At 35.0% G+C, this 16,459-nt stretch overlaps 4 protein-coding genes and 1 pseudogene across 9 annotated transcripts in view; 3 read left to right on the forward strand and 2 right to left on the reverse strand.

Annotated features, from left to right (window-relative positions):
• LOC111491043 (homeobox protein BEL1 homolog) overlaps positions 1-288 on the reverse strand; it is a 3,986-nt gene extending 3,698 nt beyond the window's left edge. For both annotated transcript variants that reach the window (XM_023139775.1, XM_023139777.1), the window contains exon 1: positions 100-288. The gene's annotated coding sequence lies outside the window, so the exon portion shown is untranslated. The remainder of the gene's footprint in view (positions 1-99) is intronic.
• Positions 289-3,202: 2,914 nt separating this feature from the next.
• On the forward strand, positions 3,203-4,639 carry LOC111491046 (annotated as a pseudogene).
• LOC111491042 (BTB/POZ domain-containing protein At1g63850-like) lies at positions 4,325-8,101 on the reverse strand. 5 transcript variants are annotated; one of them, XR_002719657.1, is made up of 4 exons: positions 6,664-8,101; positions 5,578-6,527; positions 4,883-4,987; positions 4,325-4,413 (listed from the first exon to the last, which is right to left on the reverse strand). XR_002719657.1 is itself a non-coding variant. In XM_023139771.1 (3 exons), the coding sequence occupies exons 1-2, from the start codon at positions 7,765-7,767 to the stop codon at positions 5,589-5,591; spliced, it is 2,043 nt and encodes a 680-aa protein (XP_022995539.1). In that variant the 5' UTR covers positions 7,768-8,101; the 3' UTR covers positions 4,592-4,987; positions 5,578-5,588. The 5 variants fall into 5 exon arrangements, 4 of the variants coding, with proteins under 4 accessions (XP_022995539.1, XP_022995540.1, XP_022995541.1 ...); XM_023139771.1 differs by lacking the exon at positions 4,325-4,413 and having other exon boundaries at positions 4,592-4,987; XM_023139772.1 differs by lacking the exon at positions 4,325-4,413 and having other exon boundaries at positions 4,592-4,990.
• A 3,486-nt stretch (positions 8,102-11,587) lies between these two features.
• LOC111491048 (E3 ubiquitin-protein ligase RHA1B-like) lies at positions 11,588-12,347 on the forward strand. The gene has a single exon (XM_023139781.1). It carries the CDS (start codon positions 11,662-11,664, stop codon positions 12,202-12,204), a length of 543 nt encoding a protein of 180 aa, XP_022995549.1. The 5' UTR covers positions 11,588-11,661; the 3' UTR covers positions 12,205-12,347.
• A 64-nt stretch (positions 12,348-12,411) lies between these two features.
• Positions 12,412-15,001, forward strand: LOC111491413 (zinc finger protein CONSTANS-LIKE 9-like). The gene is made up of 4 exons (XM_023140329.1): positions 12,412-14,354; positions 14,428-14,613; positions 14,700-14,828; positions 14,912-15,001. Exons 1-4 carry the CDS (start codon positions 13,785-13,787, stop codon positions 14,999-15,001), a joined length of 975 nt encoding a protein of 324 aa, XP_022996097.1. The 5' UTR covers positions 12,412-13,784.
• Positions 15,002-16,459: the final 1,458 nt, after the last annotated feature.

Consider the following 16,459-nt stretch of genomic DNA (forward strand, 5'->3'; position numbering starts at 1 on the left):
AAAAAAAAAAAAAAAAAAAAAAAAAAAGTGGGAGTTGTGGGCAGGCTTTTTCAGATGGGTTGCAGTGGAAGAGAAAGAAAGATACAGAGTTTTGTGGACCTTTTACTTGCTTCAGCTTCTTCTTCTTCTTCTACCTGTTCTTCCCTGTTCTTCCTGTTCTTGTTCTTTTTTGGGAATGGGAGAGAGAGGGCGGAGAGATGGGAGAGATTGACAGAGAGAAAGAGAAATGTTCCCAAAAACAGGGACTGTGAAGGCGGAGAGGAGTGGGGAGATGAGGTGGTCCAATGTTTTGGCCATCTAATTCTCATTAATTGCTCTATTAAAGCCTTCCACCAAATATATGCTAACCCTACGCGCTCTCCACATCACCCTTCTTCATTACCCATTTCATTCAAATTTTACAAAAAAACAAAAAAAAAAAAACACCTACATTTTCTTCGTTCATTTGGTTCACGGGTTTGAAACATCTTTAGCTTGTATACCTCGTGTATGTTTCGATTGTATACATAAAATTATGGTGGCTAAAAATACTTGAAAATTTAGTAAAACTTGTTATAAAGTTCCATTTATATGAGCGCTATGCGAACTATATTATAAAGGGTCTCAATGTCACACCATATATATTTAAATATATAATAAGAGATAAACAAGAAATGTGCTAATTAAAACATATTTAAAGGGATTGAATAATTAAATATTTATGACGTAAAAAGTTGAAATGAAGGTGGTGTACACGCGCGGAGCAGGGAGAGTGGAATAGAGAATAAATATTCGCGTGTATAAAAGCAGGTGGTCCTATAAACCAAGCTTTCTCCCTCTTCGCTCTTCCTTTCCCCAAAAGCCCATTACGTCATCACCCTCTACTAACCTACGCCCACCCTTCCGTCCTGCGTACGTTAGAAACAACCTCAATTTTTTAAGAAAAATTAAATTTAATCTAACCGTCTCTACTGCTCTACATTTCCCTTACGTAACTTTCATTTAGATTTTATGGGTCCAAAAAAATATATATATAATAAAATAAAATGAATTAAAATTTAGTTTCCAATAATTAGTTAATCTTCTATATAAATATATAAATTTGATTATACGAACGTGACATATTATTAGTTGCAATATGAATTTATGGGGACCATAGACATACCATTAATCCAATATTGACTCCCTTTTCTTACCAATTCTTACAAAGTAAGAGATTGATGTAATGTTGTTACTCATTGAATTTAAACATATTTAATGATCCATTCTTTATTTTTAATTAAAATTAACATTCACTTAGGTTTTCTAAACTATATAATTATTATTTGAATAAATTTAATCTATGTTTAAGTATAAGTAGACAAACTATAGCTTAAAATATATATATATATATGTATGTATATAATGTAGTGAATGAGGGAGGAGAGGTTAGAATCCTGTACAGCCAGAAACAAAAGAAAAAAGTGAACAGCTTTTTGCAGAGATCCAATCTTTATTAATTTCTATTTTTAAAAAATAAAAAAATAAAAAAATAAAATTGTTGGATTATTATTTTTGGAATTTCCATGGACCATTCTACTTGACCCTACTGCTATCCAACCCCTGCCAGCTTTTCCCATAGTCCACCATTTCCATGGACCATTTATTTATTTTTTTATTTATTTATTTATTTTCTGACCAGGAGCTTCAGTTTTGGACCATTCCATTTCCCCCATTAATTCAAATCTTCAAAAATTATTCCATTTAATAAATATTTTAGATTAAAATACTTAATATTATATTTATATTTAAATGAAATAACAATTATTAACCTTTAATTTAATTGTGTAATTAATATCTTATTCAATGCTCTTACGTTAACAACAAAAGAGTTCCATTATGCTATATTAATCACTAACCTAATCATTGCTAATTGTTATGGACTTAAATGTCTCGATTCATTTGAGAATTAATTCATTTCATTTCTTAATTACTTATATTTTCCTAACTAAAAGAACTATATGATTAAGCGTGCTTTACAAATAAAAAAATGTAAGAAAATGTCGGATTACACTCATGCTAAATCTAGATATTATTATTTGTTCGAGTTAAAAATACATGAAAATATGTAGAGTAAATAGATATAAAATAGAGGAATTAATTGAATGCAAATGTTGACAAAAGTGATGAATGATGGGAAAAGAAAGGCATATGATAGCTCTTTGGATCAAGGTTTGAATCTTATTCTCATTCTGCCACGTCATTGCATTTTATAATGTGGGCCACTCATATCACGACACGTGTTCCTTTTATTTGCCACTTCTGCTGAAGTGGCCCCCACGTCATCCTCTAAAATCAACGCCCTCAATTCGCCGGAAGACTCTCCAACGTTTCCCATTATTTATTTTTATTTAAACTTTTAATGTTATTTTTTTCCATCCAAATAAAAAATGAAAATAAGTTTAGAGGCTATTCAATGATAGAATTTAAACGCAAATAAAAATATAATCATAAAATAAAAAGGAAAAAAAGGAGATTTATTTCTTAATAATAAAAGGCGATAATTTTGAGTTATGGAATCAATTTTAGAATACTCGATTATATTTCTAAATAAGAAATATTAGTAGCAAAAATAATAAAATAAAGAAAACAAAAAATAAGCTCCTTAGCCTCCCCGTAAGGTGACTCACCGACACTACAAAAGTCAAAGCAAATGACAAAAAAACCCAACAAAAACAAAACATTTCCTTTGAGAAAAGCAATGCTTTCTAATGTCCTACATGGATTTAATTATTGTTTACACAATTATGACAAGAATCATAAATAAGTGCTCATTATAATAATTATAATTATGTAAATTAAATTTTAAAAAATATATTTTTTTACTTATTTACTCACGATTTAGTCTCCTCTGAATAATTTAATAAAAACTAAAAAAATTAAAAATATTTTTTCCTACCCGTATTAATATTCCGATCAAACTATAAGTATATATTTGAGATCGATTATAATTTTAAATAATTAAAATTAATTTTGTGATGAAAAAAATTATAGATGATTGAAAATTAACTTAATGTAATTAATTATTGACATTAAATTTAATCATCTTATGTTAGTTTTGGTTCAGCCACGTGGTCTAATCCATTAAGGTATCTGTGCTCGTTTCATCCACTTATCAATTTAGGTTAAGAAGATATTTTAAGAAGGGAAAGATATTTTTTAATTGTCAAAAAGAAAAGGAAAAAGAAAAAAGAAAAAAGAGAGTAAAACAATGGCCACTCTTATCGCGGGACTATCTCCATCTTCCTCCAAATTCCATGTCTTCAACTCCAACATTTCAATCCGCTGTTGCAGCGACCAGAGCGCCGGAGAAACAGACTCTACTAACACCTACACTAACACCAATGGCTACTCTTTCCCGAACCCTAACATAATCCGGCCGCCGAGGCCGCGGCGGATAATACTGGTGCGGCACGGGGAGAGCGAGGGGAACGTGGACGAGAGCGCCTACACCAGAATCGCGGATCCCAGAATCAGTCTGACACAGAGGGGGATCAGGGAGGCGGAGGAATGCGGGAGGGATATGAGGAGTATGATCGAGGGGGATGGAGTCGAGGATTGGAGTGTTTACTTCTACGTTTCGCCTTACAAAAGGACTCGCCAGACTCTGCAGCACTTGGCTACCTCCTTTGATCCTCCTCGAATTTCTGGTTTGAGAGAAGAACCCAGATTGCGCGAGCAGGATTTTGGTACCTTCCCTTTTTCTGTTCTTTCTTTTGTCAACTTTAATTTCATCACAAATTTGAAACCACAAGTTCGTGTTTATACTCCGGAATCAAAGGAAACTTTCAAGACAGAGAGCGAATGAGAGTTGAGAAAGCGATGAGAGTGCTATACGGTCGATTTTTCTACCGTTTTCCAAATGGAGAATCGGCTGCCGATGTTTACGACAGAATCACTGGTACAAACCCCTAAACCAAGAATCTCTAAGTTCTTCAACAGTTTCTGTCTGTACTGAAATAAAACAAACAGGTTTCAGAGAAACATTAAAATCAGACATTGATGTGGGAAGGTTTCAGCCGCCAGGGCAGAGAAACCCCAACATGAACTTGGTCCTTGTCTCCCATGGCCTCACTCTCAGAGTCTTTCTCATGAGATGGTACAAATGGACTGTGGATCAATATGAAAGACTCAACAATTTGGGCAATGGTAAAATGATTGTCATGGAGAAAGGCTTTGGTGGGAGGTACGAATAATTTTGACATACTTCTCATCGACAACAACGATCACGATTACGATTCGAACCCGTTTCTCTTTGTAGGTACACTTTGCTGCTACACCACACAGAGAATGAGCTGAGACAATTTGGGCTCACAGATGAGATGTTGATTGACCAAGAATGGTAAGTAAGCTCTTCTTCTCTTCCATTTGCTCTTGTTTGTGGCCTTTCTTGTTCTGTTGTTTGAGTTGCAGAGTGTTGCATTTCAGGCAAAAACATGCAAAAATTGGAGAGTTGAACTATGATTGTGCAATGATGAATTCATTTTTCACACATTTTGATGATGAATGCAATGTTACCTAAGTGTATCTGTTTCTGAATCAGCTTTGTACAGTTAACAATATATAGAAGAAGTAACACAAACCCACTTTTATCAGTTGGGTTTTCATTTTGTTTATATGAACAAATCTTGTTCTTAGTCTGGGACTCATTCCTCATTGCATAAACAAATCTCTCTCACAAAGCAAGAAAACTTGCAAGTAAGTTATCCGTCACTACAAAACTAACTCAGCCATAGTTCATTTTGATAGCATCCATTCAGTTTCATTGCCTTTACGTTCTTGCAACTTGTCATACAAATGCGATGAAGCAAAGAACAACGACAGGTCAATTGATCAAATATTTGCTCATTGGTTCTAAACATACCAGTTTCAGTAGTAACCTATGTACACCCATCTTGGAGATAGCCTGATATCATCGATAGCGTGGAGATAGCCTGATATCATCGATAGCGTCTGTTCCGATACGTCGCTGCAAAAGTAAGGCTTTCATTGAGATAATGCAGCATCCTAAACAAAACATTTGATCAACAAGGCATTTAGATCTCTCCATCATGTCAGCTAATCCCTTTTTCTTTCCATAAGAGGTATCTAGATCCGTGATTATGGCCTAATTAAAGAGAATGTTGATATGGAGTCAACTCAAGGGCTCTAATAAAGTCAAACCAATAATAAAACACATCAATCTTCATACATTGGACTTGATCATTGATAGATAAACAAGAGCTTTCCAACAGTAAATCAATGACTTTTCAGGCATAACTTCTGAATCTATGGATACTATTCTAAAACTCACAGATTTCTTATGAACAATGACGCTCCATGGGCTCGATAAAGGGTAAATGAACTCAGAACAATCAGATACAGAGACGAGTTGTATCAATGAAATCAACGTCAAGCTCGAGAAAAAAACGTATAGATACGAGGAATTACAATATGTAGCATATATTATCTTCTTCCAACCTAATATCAGGTACATTCATTCTGTCCTCCATAAAATGTTCCTGGTTTAGGAAGGAAGAAGATTTTAGCTAGGCCTCAAGTGATCAGAGAGAGACAAACCGATTAGTTGTTCATGAATTCTCTGGCGTTGGGGTGGCAATTCGTATCGGTCGAGGGCGCTCCTGTTCACCGTTACGTCTCCAAAATGCCCTTCTCCACCAAACTTCAAACCCGCGTTGTATATTTGGGCAATCTTCACCTGAATTCATGAATCGATTGAACCAAGCTAGTAATATGTCTTGTTGCCAAGCTAAAGGTAGAGTGAGAATTGTATTGCTAAGGCCATCCTCGATCAAGTGGCGATCGAGGCCTCTCGACGCTCTCCTCATCCAACCAAAATCGTCATAGAATGGCACCAACCATGTTTGCAAAAGCTGATATCTCACATCTTTAGGAGCCAGAAGTTGACCTTTGCCAATGCCAACGAATAACCGAGCAGTTACTCGGCTGATTTCGAACCTGTGGACAGCAGGCACCTTAGAGTGTGCAGCTGCCAATTCAGATTGAGAAGCCCAGATTTTCAAAAAATCTTCAGCTATCTGTCTGTCAATCAAGATATCTAAAATCCAATGCAGATTATCAGCCTGCTTGGCAATCTCCCCAACACCCTGAAAGTCCCCTACTGCTCTCATAAAGTGATGGCGAAGCAACTGCAGGCAACCATCACAAGCCGAATACAAGGATTCTTTTCTAAGGTCGTTCTGCGACGAACTCTCACGAAGCATCTTCGAGACTAATCCTTTCATCTCGCGCCTAGCCTTCTCGTCTTTTCCTTCCAGAACGACATGTAGAAGCTTTAGCAGAACTTCTTCATTGTCATTACCATCTTCAGGTCCATTAGTAACTTCAATTGAGACCCTCTTAAGAACTTCCCCTGCTGCAACACCTTCAAGGTGAAGCTCAGATAAGAGTGATGCCACTTTCTCTTCTTCATCCTCAGCCCATGGAGCTGCTTCCAAGTACTCCAAACACGACAAGACGCCTGCATCGAACCCGATGGCAGCTGAAACCTAAAATGGCAATGCGACCATAGCCAATTATTGTACATTGCAAATTGGTTGGGGGAATCTATCAAATCAGAGATTCAGCAATGATACAACAAATGCACATTGATGTAACTTTCAACAAATTCTAAAAGTCTCATACCTTTAGAACTCCAAGAACTCTGGGAACATCTTCCTTCATCAGCTTCTTCCTCAGATCTCTACAATACATCAGTTTCAAGGTCTCAATATACACTTCAACATCGTCACAGTCAGCAATCTCTACAATGTATGGCGACGGCGACCTCTGTTGTTTCGCCCACCGTTCTGAGAGCTTCAAAGCAAAAAACCGACTGTGAGCGACAAGAATTTGCCGGTGAACGTTCATCGAAACACTAATCCCATCTCTAGAGCTCAATGTGAGCTTGATATCACTGCTAGAGGCGTCATTGAACTGATTTCCAGGGCTCCGAGATCCCAAAATTTCAGAAATCCTCTGCATCATCACGGCCTGCTTGTCCTGAATAGGAATTTGGTTCTTATGAACCGAAACAGGTGCACTATGAGAAGGGATCTGAGAAGTTCTAGGGTGAATATCAGGCTCGCTCGCCATCATTTCGAAAAGGGTCGGACTCGATCGGGTTTTATCAGTCGATGGCGGCGGCGACATTGGATTCAATAGCCCAGCGGTGAGAGCAGAGTTGAACTTCGAGAAGCTCGAAGGGAAAGAGTCGTGGTTCGATCCAGAGTGGCCATTAAACCCCGCCGCTACCGCGGCGTTGGCGGAAGAAGACGTAGTGAAGTCCATAACCGGCGAAAAACTACCCGGAGAAAACCGTATGCGAAAAGTAGACAGCGAATCGGACGGAGAGATAACCGAATCCGATTCTCGATTCCCGTTAGTGGGTGTCGGAGAAACAACCCCCCGACGAGATTTCGAGGGGGGAAACAGCGGCGGCGGCGGAGGAGGAGTAGGAAGAACCGAAGGGGTTACAGAGGGTTTTGTAGCGGGACAACACCAGGAATTCTCGGAAGAGACAATCACAGGAGGGTGATCAAGCTTTCGATTGGAAAAAACGTGAGACCCAGAAGAGGAATTAGAAGAAGTAGAGGAAAACGAGTCGGATTTAGCCGAAACGGTGATATCCCGGCACTTCCGTCGCTTAAGCTTAGTGGGTTTGTTGTGAGAAGAAGAAGAAGAAGAAGAAAGGGAATTAGTAGAAGTAGCGTTGGTGGTAGTTGTGGTTGTGGATGCGGGCAGAGCCATTGATAAGTACACCCGTTGGTTAATGCAAACGCTAAGAGGAAAATTGTCCTTTAGCTTAGCTCAAAACCATTGGCATCAACGAATTAATAAAGAGCCATGGCAGGTTTTCACGTTAACAAAGAGGGAAAGTGGAAATTAAAACCAAACCCCTCCATTAAAAATGGCGGTGCAAACGAGACAGATAAGAAAAGGACAGAAGAACACAGCGAAGAGAGAGGTGAGAGAGAAAAAGCATTAAATAGAAGTATAAGGGAAAATCAAGAATCAAAGAAGACGACCGCCATGGCTGAGCCTTCAATGGGATTAGTGTTGAAAATTGGATAGTGTTTTTTGAAATGATTGAGAGGGAATGGAATTAAATTTGTTTGATTTCATGGGATTGAAACGTAGAATGAAATTAATTTGGATGGGGGGAGTTTGTTCCAAGTTAGGGGAGATTTGAAGAACTTGTCAATCAAGAACCAGAACCAAAACCAACAACAACCATCAAAGATTTTGATGTTTCCTTTGTCATGTCGTGTCGTTTTAATCCAAGGTTGTTGGAATTTGGAATTTGGAATTTGGAATTTGGAAATGGAAACAAAAACACACCAAAATTCTAATGTTCTTATCCTCTTGAGTTTTAACAACACCATTCCTTGATGATAAGATTTTTCTTTCTTTCTTTTTTATTTTTTAACCTCAAATAAGCTTCATTAAAACTTTGGAACACAATTAAAAATTAAAAAACAATTAGAATAATATTTGGAACACATTGAATTAATAAATAAATAAATAAATAGTCAATATATAAAACACAAGTAAACAAAAAAAAAAAAAAAAGTTATACACTATTTAAAAATTGAAAGTTGGTTTTAAAAAATTAAAAAGAATTAAAAAGTATTTGGCTTGTTAATGATCAATACCAACTTACTATTTAAATAAAATTTAATTTATTTAAAACCACATAAATAATCATAGTGATGAGTTGTTTGAATAATTTGACACCATTACTTTAAAAAGAAAAAAAAGAAAGAAAGATTTGACTATTTCTAATTTGATTTGATAGCTACGAAAATTTTGAAAAAATTGGAAGAAAATTATTTTCAAAAGTAGAAGATCAAACACCATATTTTTAATTTTTACTTCAATCAATCCACTTTATCAAAATAATAATAATAATAAAGTACGTATTACCAATAAAAGTATTTAATAAAGAATGTTCTTCTTTTTTCTTATTATCATATAACATTAAAATATCAATTTTTTAGATAATAATTGATGTTTTATCTAATCAACACGAAAATTTAAAAGATTAAAATAAATAAATAAATAAGGTAAAAAGGTTGAATAAGAGTCGAAAGCGAAGAATTTGGGACAAAAGGTCATCTTAGCTGCTTTACTTTTGTTTCTATTCTTTTTATAACTTCTTTTTACTTTATTTTGAATTATCTCACTCTAAACTAATTAACATATATAGCTCAAGCGAGTATATATATATATATATATATACTATATATATATATATATATATATATATATATATATATATGAAAAAATAGTATAATTAATCGTTTTATTTAAAGCATAGCAAAGATTTAAATGTTGGTAGGAGTAGGTAAAGAATTTAAGACTACTTAAATGCCATAGTCAACCCAATAAATAACTAATGAGAATCTTTTAATATTTGTTTTTATTTCAAACTAAAATTCCCTTGCATTTTATTAATGGATTGAATAGCTAAGATGGGCTTAGTTGGTCTTAGTTGGGCCTGGGCCATTACTTGATGACAATGCTTCAGCAGCTCCGGCCCATTTCTTCTGGAATTAAAACGAATTTGGAATATTCTTTAAAATAATAATAGAGTGAGAAGGACAAAATAATAATAATAATAATAATGAAATTTGTTATTATTAGAAAGAAGGGAGAGGAAACATAGAGGAGACAACCCACGTGACAAGTTGACCCACCCCTCTTCACCTGTAGTCGTCTGTCTCTGCAACTATCTGTGCAACAAAATATAATATTTGCTAGCGATTAACTTGAACTATTACAGTATTGGTTGAAAGAGTGTGGAAGAATGAAACAAGCATGTGATTTCCTCGTCACTGTAGACTGTAAATATGGAACACAGTGAACCACAAGGATATAAATTAGAACCATATGGGTCTTTTGTTTGTCTTATACTATGCATCAGACATCGCTGTAATATTTAGACCCCTACTGACAATAAATAATAAATAATAATCATACCACATTTATATGCTTTTGCCATTAATAAAAGGATAATTAATCGTGTTTAAAAAATATATATTTTTTATTTTTGTGGACTTTAATGTCATTTTCCTTTTAACTTTGATGAAACTGAATCTTTGTTGCTATTGTTGTGCATTGGCATCCACTCCCCTTTATACTCGAGCTGTCGTCTACGTGTATCAATTATATATATATATATATATATATATATAACGTTACAAATATTGATAATAAAATATTTATAACATGGTTAGTTTTGATATTATAATTTAAATGAATAGCTACAAATATTGATGTAATACAATTGGATTTAGGTGGCCTACATGTTATGTTATGTATGTGCCTAATGCCGCTCTAATCACACCAAATCATTTAAACTTTAGCTTTATTTGCGTTCTTCCTAACAAAATCGTAAATATCAAGGAACCATTCAGGTCGGGTGGGGTGGGCCATTGCAATAGCAATGTCCTATTTATTAGGAGTGATAGCTTAATTTTGTTTTTGTAACGTTCAAAACCCACCACTAGTAGATATTGTCTTATTTGAGTTTTCCTCTTACGCTTCCCCTCAAAGTTTTCAAAACACGTCTATTAGGGAGAAGTTTCTACACCCTTCAAAGGTATGCTTCGTTCCTCTCTTGAACCGATGTGAAATTTCAGAATCCACTTCCTTGAGTACCCAACATCCTCGCTAGTACACTGACGAATGTGAGATCTCACAATCGATCTCACAATCCAACTCTTTGAGTACCCAACGTCATCGCTAACACACTACCCAGTGTCTGGCTTTGATATCATTTGTAACAACTCAATCGCACCGCTAGTAAATATTGTTCTCTTTCGTTTGTTTGTTCCTTTTGAATTTTGCTCGAGATTTTTGAAACGTCTACGAGGGGGAGAGAATGTGAATGGAAAGTGGAGATGTGGGATGCAATATGTTAATTGGGTAGGGCAGGCAATGCCGTGGCCATATTAGACACAAATGTCAGAGAGGGTTTGGCAGTATAAGGTATGATTCGCTTTGCTAGGGTACCCTAAAACATCCACTTTCATCTCCCTTTTCCATAATTATTAAATTACTAACACATTAATTCCCAGTATTATGCATTGGTAAAATATTGGTGTATAGTTTGAAAGAGAATAATAATATAATACATAGTTTTGAAATTGATATATTAATTCAACAAGTGCCCCTACACTACTTAGAGGATGGTGTGTGGGGCTACCCTTAACACTACAACCCCTAAATGTAGGGCTTTTCTTTTCAACGCCATCCCCATCTCTTTATTTATTATTTATTTATTATTTATTTATTTATTTATTTATTTATTTATTTCTCTTAGGGCCCATACTCTCTCTTCATAGATTGTACACATTATTTCTCGAGTGGTCATTCCAAAAGTGAGAGAAAATTAAGATTTTTCTTATTTTTTTCATTAAATATTTTAAAGAATATATAATATATAGTTTAAATGTTAATTTAATTTAGAGAATAAGAAAATAATAAAAAGGATAAAGAATTATATTTTGTTTTTATTTATTTATTTATAAAAAATAGTGTTATATATAAGTTGGTCTATAAATAAGAATTGGCATAATTTCATTAATCATCTCTCATCTTCTTCTTTCTCTCTCTTCTGTGTCTGTTGCCATTTCCGCCATGGGCTTCCCTGCAAGCTACACTGAGCTGCTTCTCCCGAAGCTCTTCATCCATGTACTCTCCTTACTCGGCTTCCTCAGGAAGCTCATCTCCCTCTTGTTTCGCCTTCTAGGGCTCCAGGATTTTCTCGAACCGGACATTCCTTGGTCTAATCATTCTGATTCTTTTCCGACGGGACCATTGACGGACCTCGATCCTCTTTCCGCTGCCGTTCTCCGTGAGATTCTCCCTGTCGTTAGGTTCTCTGAACTTTTGGATCCGCCGGAGAGCTGCGCTGTTTGTCTCTACGAGTTCGAGACCGACGACGAGATCCGCCGCCTCGCCAACTGTCGCCACATCTTCCACCGCGGATGCCTCGATCGGTGGATCGGTTACGGCCAGAGGACCTGCCCGCTGTGCCGGACGGTGTTCATTCCGCCCGATTTGCGGACTGGTGGTTGTAATTTTGACGATAGGCCTTGGGAGGATTCGGAACTCTTCGAAGCACTCCACACTGATTCTTCTTCATCCTCGACGCCGACTCTTCTTAGCGCTGGTTTGTAGCTTCTGGAGATTTGATTTTCTTTTGTTGATTTTGCTGCTTTTCAATTGACATCGAAAAAAAAAAAGAGAGAAAAAGAGGGAAAGAGATGGAGATGGTTGAGTTTGATGGAGGGGAAATCTTTGTTGTTTGTTCTTCTGTACATACAAAAAAAAAAAAAAAAAAAAAAAAAAAAAAAAAAAAAAAAAAAAAAAAAAAAAAAAAAAAAAAAAAAAAAAAAAAAAAAAAAAAAAAAAAAAAAAAAAAAAAAAAACGAAANAAAGAGTTCCTGAAAGGAACTGGAAAATCAAAATCAAATCAATTACAGGTTTCAGAATTAGATCAATCTTCTTGAAATTTCCAATTCTCTCTCTCACTTTCTACAACAATACAAACAAATGGATTAGAAATTGAAACTGATGCAATATGTGATTTAGATTTTTGCATAAGGCGATGATATAGAAGAGTGGGGCAATGTTTTCGTAGCTCTCTGTCCGTATTAAAATCTGGAGATGTGCATTCATGTTTGAGTTCTCTGTTTCGTCTTTTACTCATACAGAAAGGTTTCCAAGTATTATTCCATCTTATGTTCCTTCTTTCTTAATATCCAATGATCAATTCATTTGGAGTAATCGTATCAATTACTCCTCTCTTTTCTTTTTTGTTGCTTTAATTCTGCTCCAAGATATTGGGATTCTTGCTGTTGAAGAAGATTGATGTTTCGGGCGTTGGGTTTCCTAATATAGAAGGGGTTGATTTTAGTTTCTTTTTTCTTAATTTAGAAGATCGATGCATTACAGTTGATTTGATTTCACTTTGCTTGATTTTGTGTTTTAGATTTGTGAATTTTCAAGCTTAGATTTAACTCCTCCCATGACTTCGTGGGTTTGTTAGTTGAATCTTGATTCTTTTCAATCTAAATTTTGACTTCAGATTTTATTTAGGGTTTAGGGTTTATTTTCAATCCCTAAACCCTAAACTCAACTTTTATTCTTCACTGATCTCTAAATATATTGATTAATTAACGACCGGAAGCTTCATTTCAGTAACTGTTTTTTTTTTTTTTTTTTTTTTTTTTTCCATTTTTATCATCTAATCAAATTTATGTACGATCTTATGTTTGTATGGGCCAACGCAGTGTTCTCGGCCCATTAACAGTGAGGATAGGCCCAAGCGATTATGGAAGTAAAAGAAGATATTGAAACCGTCAAAATAGAAAAGCTTAGTTCAGTTAGTTCTAGAATTAGAATGAGATTTAAATCTAAATTCTAATTTTAATTCGTCTTTTCAATTTACAAAACGACCCCTCAATTGTGGATTAATTTAATTGGGGCATTTGAAGGGGGAAAAATAAATAATTAAAAGTGTTGGTTGATGATGAGTTGATGGCATTTTTGCAAAGTGAGCAGCAGAAATGGCGTCTCCTCCGTTGGTTTAAATACCTCCTCCTTCCTCCTTTCTCCTTCCATTTTCTCTCAATTCTCTGCAAAGATCCCCTAATTCTTTCTGGGTTTTGTTTCGTTTTGTGTTTACAACTCTCAAGAACTTCATAAACGGAAAAGAAGAAGACAAGAACAAGAACAAGAACCAGAGCTTCATTTCCATGTCTTCTGATCTGTTCGTTCATGGCGATTCTTCTTCTTCTCCTTCTTCTTCTTCTTCTTCTCTGTTTCGCTGTTCCGCCTCTGATTTAGTCTTCCCATCTGATGCAGACTTCCAATTCTTAATCGGATCTTGTTCCCCTAATTTCTCCGATCACGGCATTGATCTTCACTTTTATTACCCACATCAAAACCCACTCCCCGCCGATGAATCCAATTCCAATTCAAATTCAAACTCCAATTCCGTCGATCAACTCATTCCGATCCCGGAGTTAGCTCTCATCCCAGATTCCTGTTCTTCCCCAAATGGGTTTCAAAATCTCTCAAATTTCGATGTAAAAAACGAAGAATCCCATCTGGGTTTCAACCAACCCCCACTCTGTTTCGACCCATCTGATCATAACAATAATAATGCCGCCACCGTCGGCAAATCCCTGCTCCACAGAAGTCGCGTGGAGTCTCTTATAATGGAATCCGTGTCACCAAATTTCCCCAATCAGTCCCTCCCCTGCTCTGAATCAGAGTTTTTCTCCTCCCAAATCCGTCGGGTTTTCAGCACCGGCGATTTACAGGTATGGTGTGTTATATATATTTTGGGGAGAAACCCATTTATGGTTGGTAGTGAATGTTTGAATGTGGGGGCAGAATTCGAGCATGGGACGGTCGAGGCCAGGGTGCGGGCAAGGGTCGTTCTCGAGTCCATTATTGGAGAACGGAAGCTTGGAAGAGGGGAACTTCAAAGTGGGACGGTACAGTGCAGAGGAGAGAAAAGAGAGGATTTCGAAATACAGAGCAAAACGAAGGCAGAGGAATTTCAACAAGACGATCAAGGTTAGTATAGCAGACTGAATTCAAAAACAAAAACGGTTTTCAGAGATTTGAGGATGCCGCATTAATGGGGAGTTTGGGATGAACAGTATGCTTGCCGGAAAACGCTCGCCGACAACCGCCCCAGAATACGTGGCAGATTTGCACGCAATGACGAACCTGGAGACAGCTCCAAACCTTCTTCTTCAACCAGAGAAGAAGACGAAGATGATTTCTGGGTAAAAATCTCTTCTTTTTCTTTTTATTTATTTATTCACTGAGAAAAATTTCGTATTTTATTTTATATTTTGTTTGAATGCAGCAGATGGGACGGTTGCATGCAGGGGAAGAAGAAAGAACACAATATAAAGAAATGTACGGACAAGTGCAGTTTCAGTATTGTGAGTTTTGATCGCAGCTGGAAGGAGAAGAAGAAGAAGAAAAAGAATATATATATATATATATATATATATATATATATATTATTTATTTTTTCTTTTTCTTTTCCCTTTCCCTTTCCGGTGAAGGGAGAAAAAAAGAAAAGAAAAGAAAAAAAAAAGAAAAAAGAACTTGACCAAAAGGCCCTTTATTCACAGAGGAAGTTCTGTTTTTTCTTTTTCCTCTCTCTGTCTAAATAAGTAAATAACAATAATTGAACAGAGGTGGGGGTAGTGACGGGAAAGTAGTAAATAGCTTCTGTTTTTTTTTTTTTTTTTTTTTTTTTTTTTTTTTTTTTTTTNTTTTTTTTTTTTTTTTTTTTTTTTTTTTTTTTTCCTGAGGGATGAAAATATTACACTATATATCTGAGTTTTGGTTTGTAAATAGTTATGGATTTCAATAATAATGCCATTTTTCAAATTAAAACTCATATTCGGTGGGGATTTTTTTTTTAATTTAAAATTAAAATTGATGTGTTTGTTTCCCGGGAAAGTTAGAGAATGAATGGATTGGGATTCACAGTCTAAAAAGTTCCTCCTTTTTTTTTTTGTTTGGAATTGTGTTTGATCTTTCAAGAGAGTGTTTGGTGGGATGAAAAGTGTTTAGACTTAATAGGGTTACTCACTATTTTCACAAACAAATTATTTTGGTATTTATTTTTTTAGATAAGAACGACTAAATATATTTTTTGAAGTTTAAAAACTAAATTCAACTTAATTTATAGAGAAAAAAAATATATGAAATTGGTTTATAATTTAGAAATTTATTAATTTTTTTAAAAATATTTCTCAATCATCCTATAATTTACCAAGTAAATTGTATGAAAACTTATTTTTATCCATATTCATCGACCGCTTATAAATGAAAATTTTATAAACATTAATATATAATATATTTAAAATATTTTTTAAAATTTTGGAGATGGAATAAAATCGGATTCTCAATAATTGGGATAAAATTAAAAAATTTAAACTCAAGATTAAACAAGAAAAAGCATATTTATGGTAAGAATTTTATTTTATATTTGAGCAACAAAAGGAGATGCTTTTTTCCTTTTTTTATTTATAAATTATTTTTGGGTCTTTGACCAACACATTACTCCAACGTATTGGTATTATTATTATTATTATTATTATTATTATTATAATTGTGAAGTTAATATTATAATCCCCCTCCTTGTCCTTTCAAATTTTGATGTGTCAAAAATATATATATATATATATATATATTATTAAAAAACATATTCAACGGTGGTGATTATAATCTGTTTGATTCTTCAAGCCACCATCACATAAAATTTCGTCACTGTCTTGTGATAACTATTTCTACTTAGAGTATACGAGATAGAACGTTGTTTTGTTATGTATAGCCTTCTTGACTTGGATCGTAAATAATATTCGTTTTGGTCCATTACGTATCGCAGTTGCTGTTA

Source organism: Cucurbita maxima, unplaced genomic scaffold, assembly GCF_002738345.1.
Source record: "Cucurbita maxima cultivar Rimu unplaced genomic scaffold, Cmax_1.0 Cma_Scf00016, whole genome shotgun sequence".
Taxonomy (NCBI): domain Eukaryota; kingdom Viridiplantae; phylum Streptophyta; class Magnoliopsida; order Cucurbitales; family Cucurbitaceae; genus Cucurbita; species Cucurbita maxima.

What these genes read in the sequence shown, in the direction of transcription:
- LOC111491042 (XM_023139771.1), bottom strand. Translation starts at nt 7,767, where the DNA reads ATGGCTCTGCCCGCATCCACAACCACAACTACCACCAACGCTACTTCT. An exon ending in GAGTTCTTGGAGTTCTAAAG is followed by an intron (nt 6,528 to 6,663) that starts GTATGAGACTTT and finishes TTGCCATTTTAG; the next exon opens with GTTTCAGCTGCCATCGGGTT.
- LOC111491048 (XM_023139781.1), top strand. Translation starts at nt 11,662, where the DNA reads ATGGGCTTCCCTGCAAGCTACACTGAGCTGCTTCTCCCGAAGCTCTTC.
- LOC111491413 (XM_023140329.1), top strand. Translation starts at nt 13,785, where the DNA reads ATGTCTTCTGATCTGTTCGTTCATGGCGATTCTTCTTCTTCTCCTTCT. An exon ending in TCAGCACCGGCGATTTACAG is followed by an intron (nt 14,355 to 14,427) that starts GTATGGTGTGTT and finishes ATGTGGGGGCAG; the next exon opens with AATTCGAGCATGGGACGGTC. An exon ending in ATTTCAACAAGACGATCAAG is followed by an intron (nt 14,614 to 14,699) that starts GTTAGTATAGCA and finishes TGGGATGAACAG; the next exon opens with TATGCTTGCCGGAAAACGCT.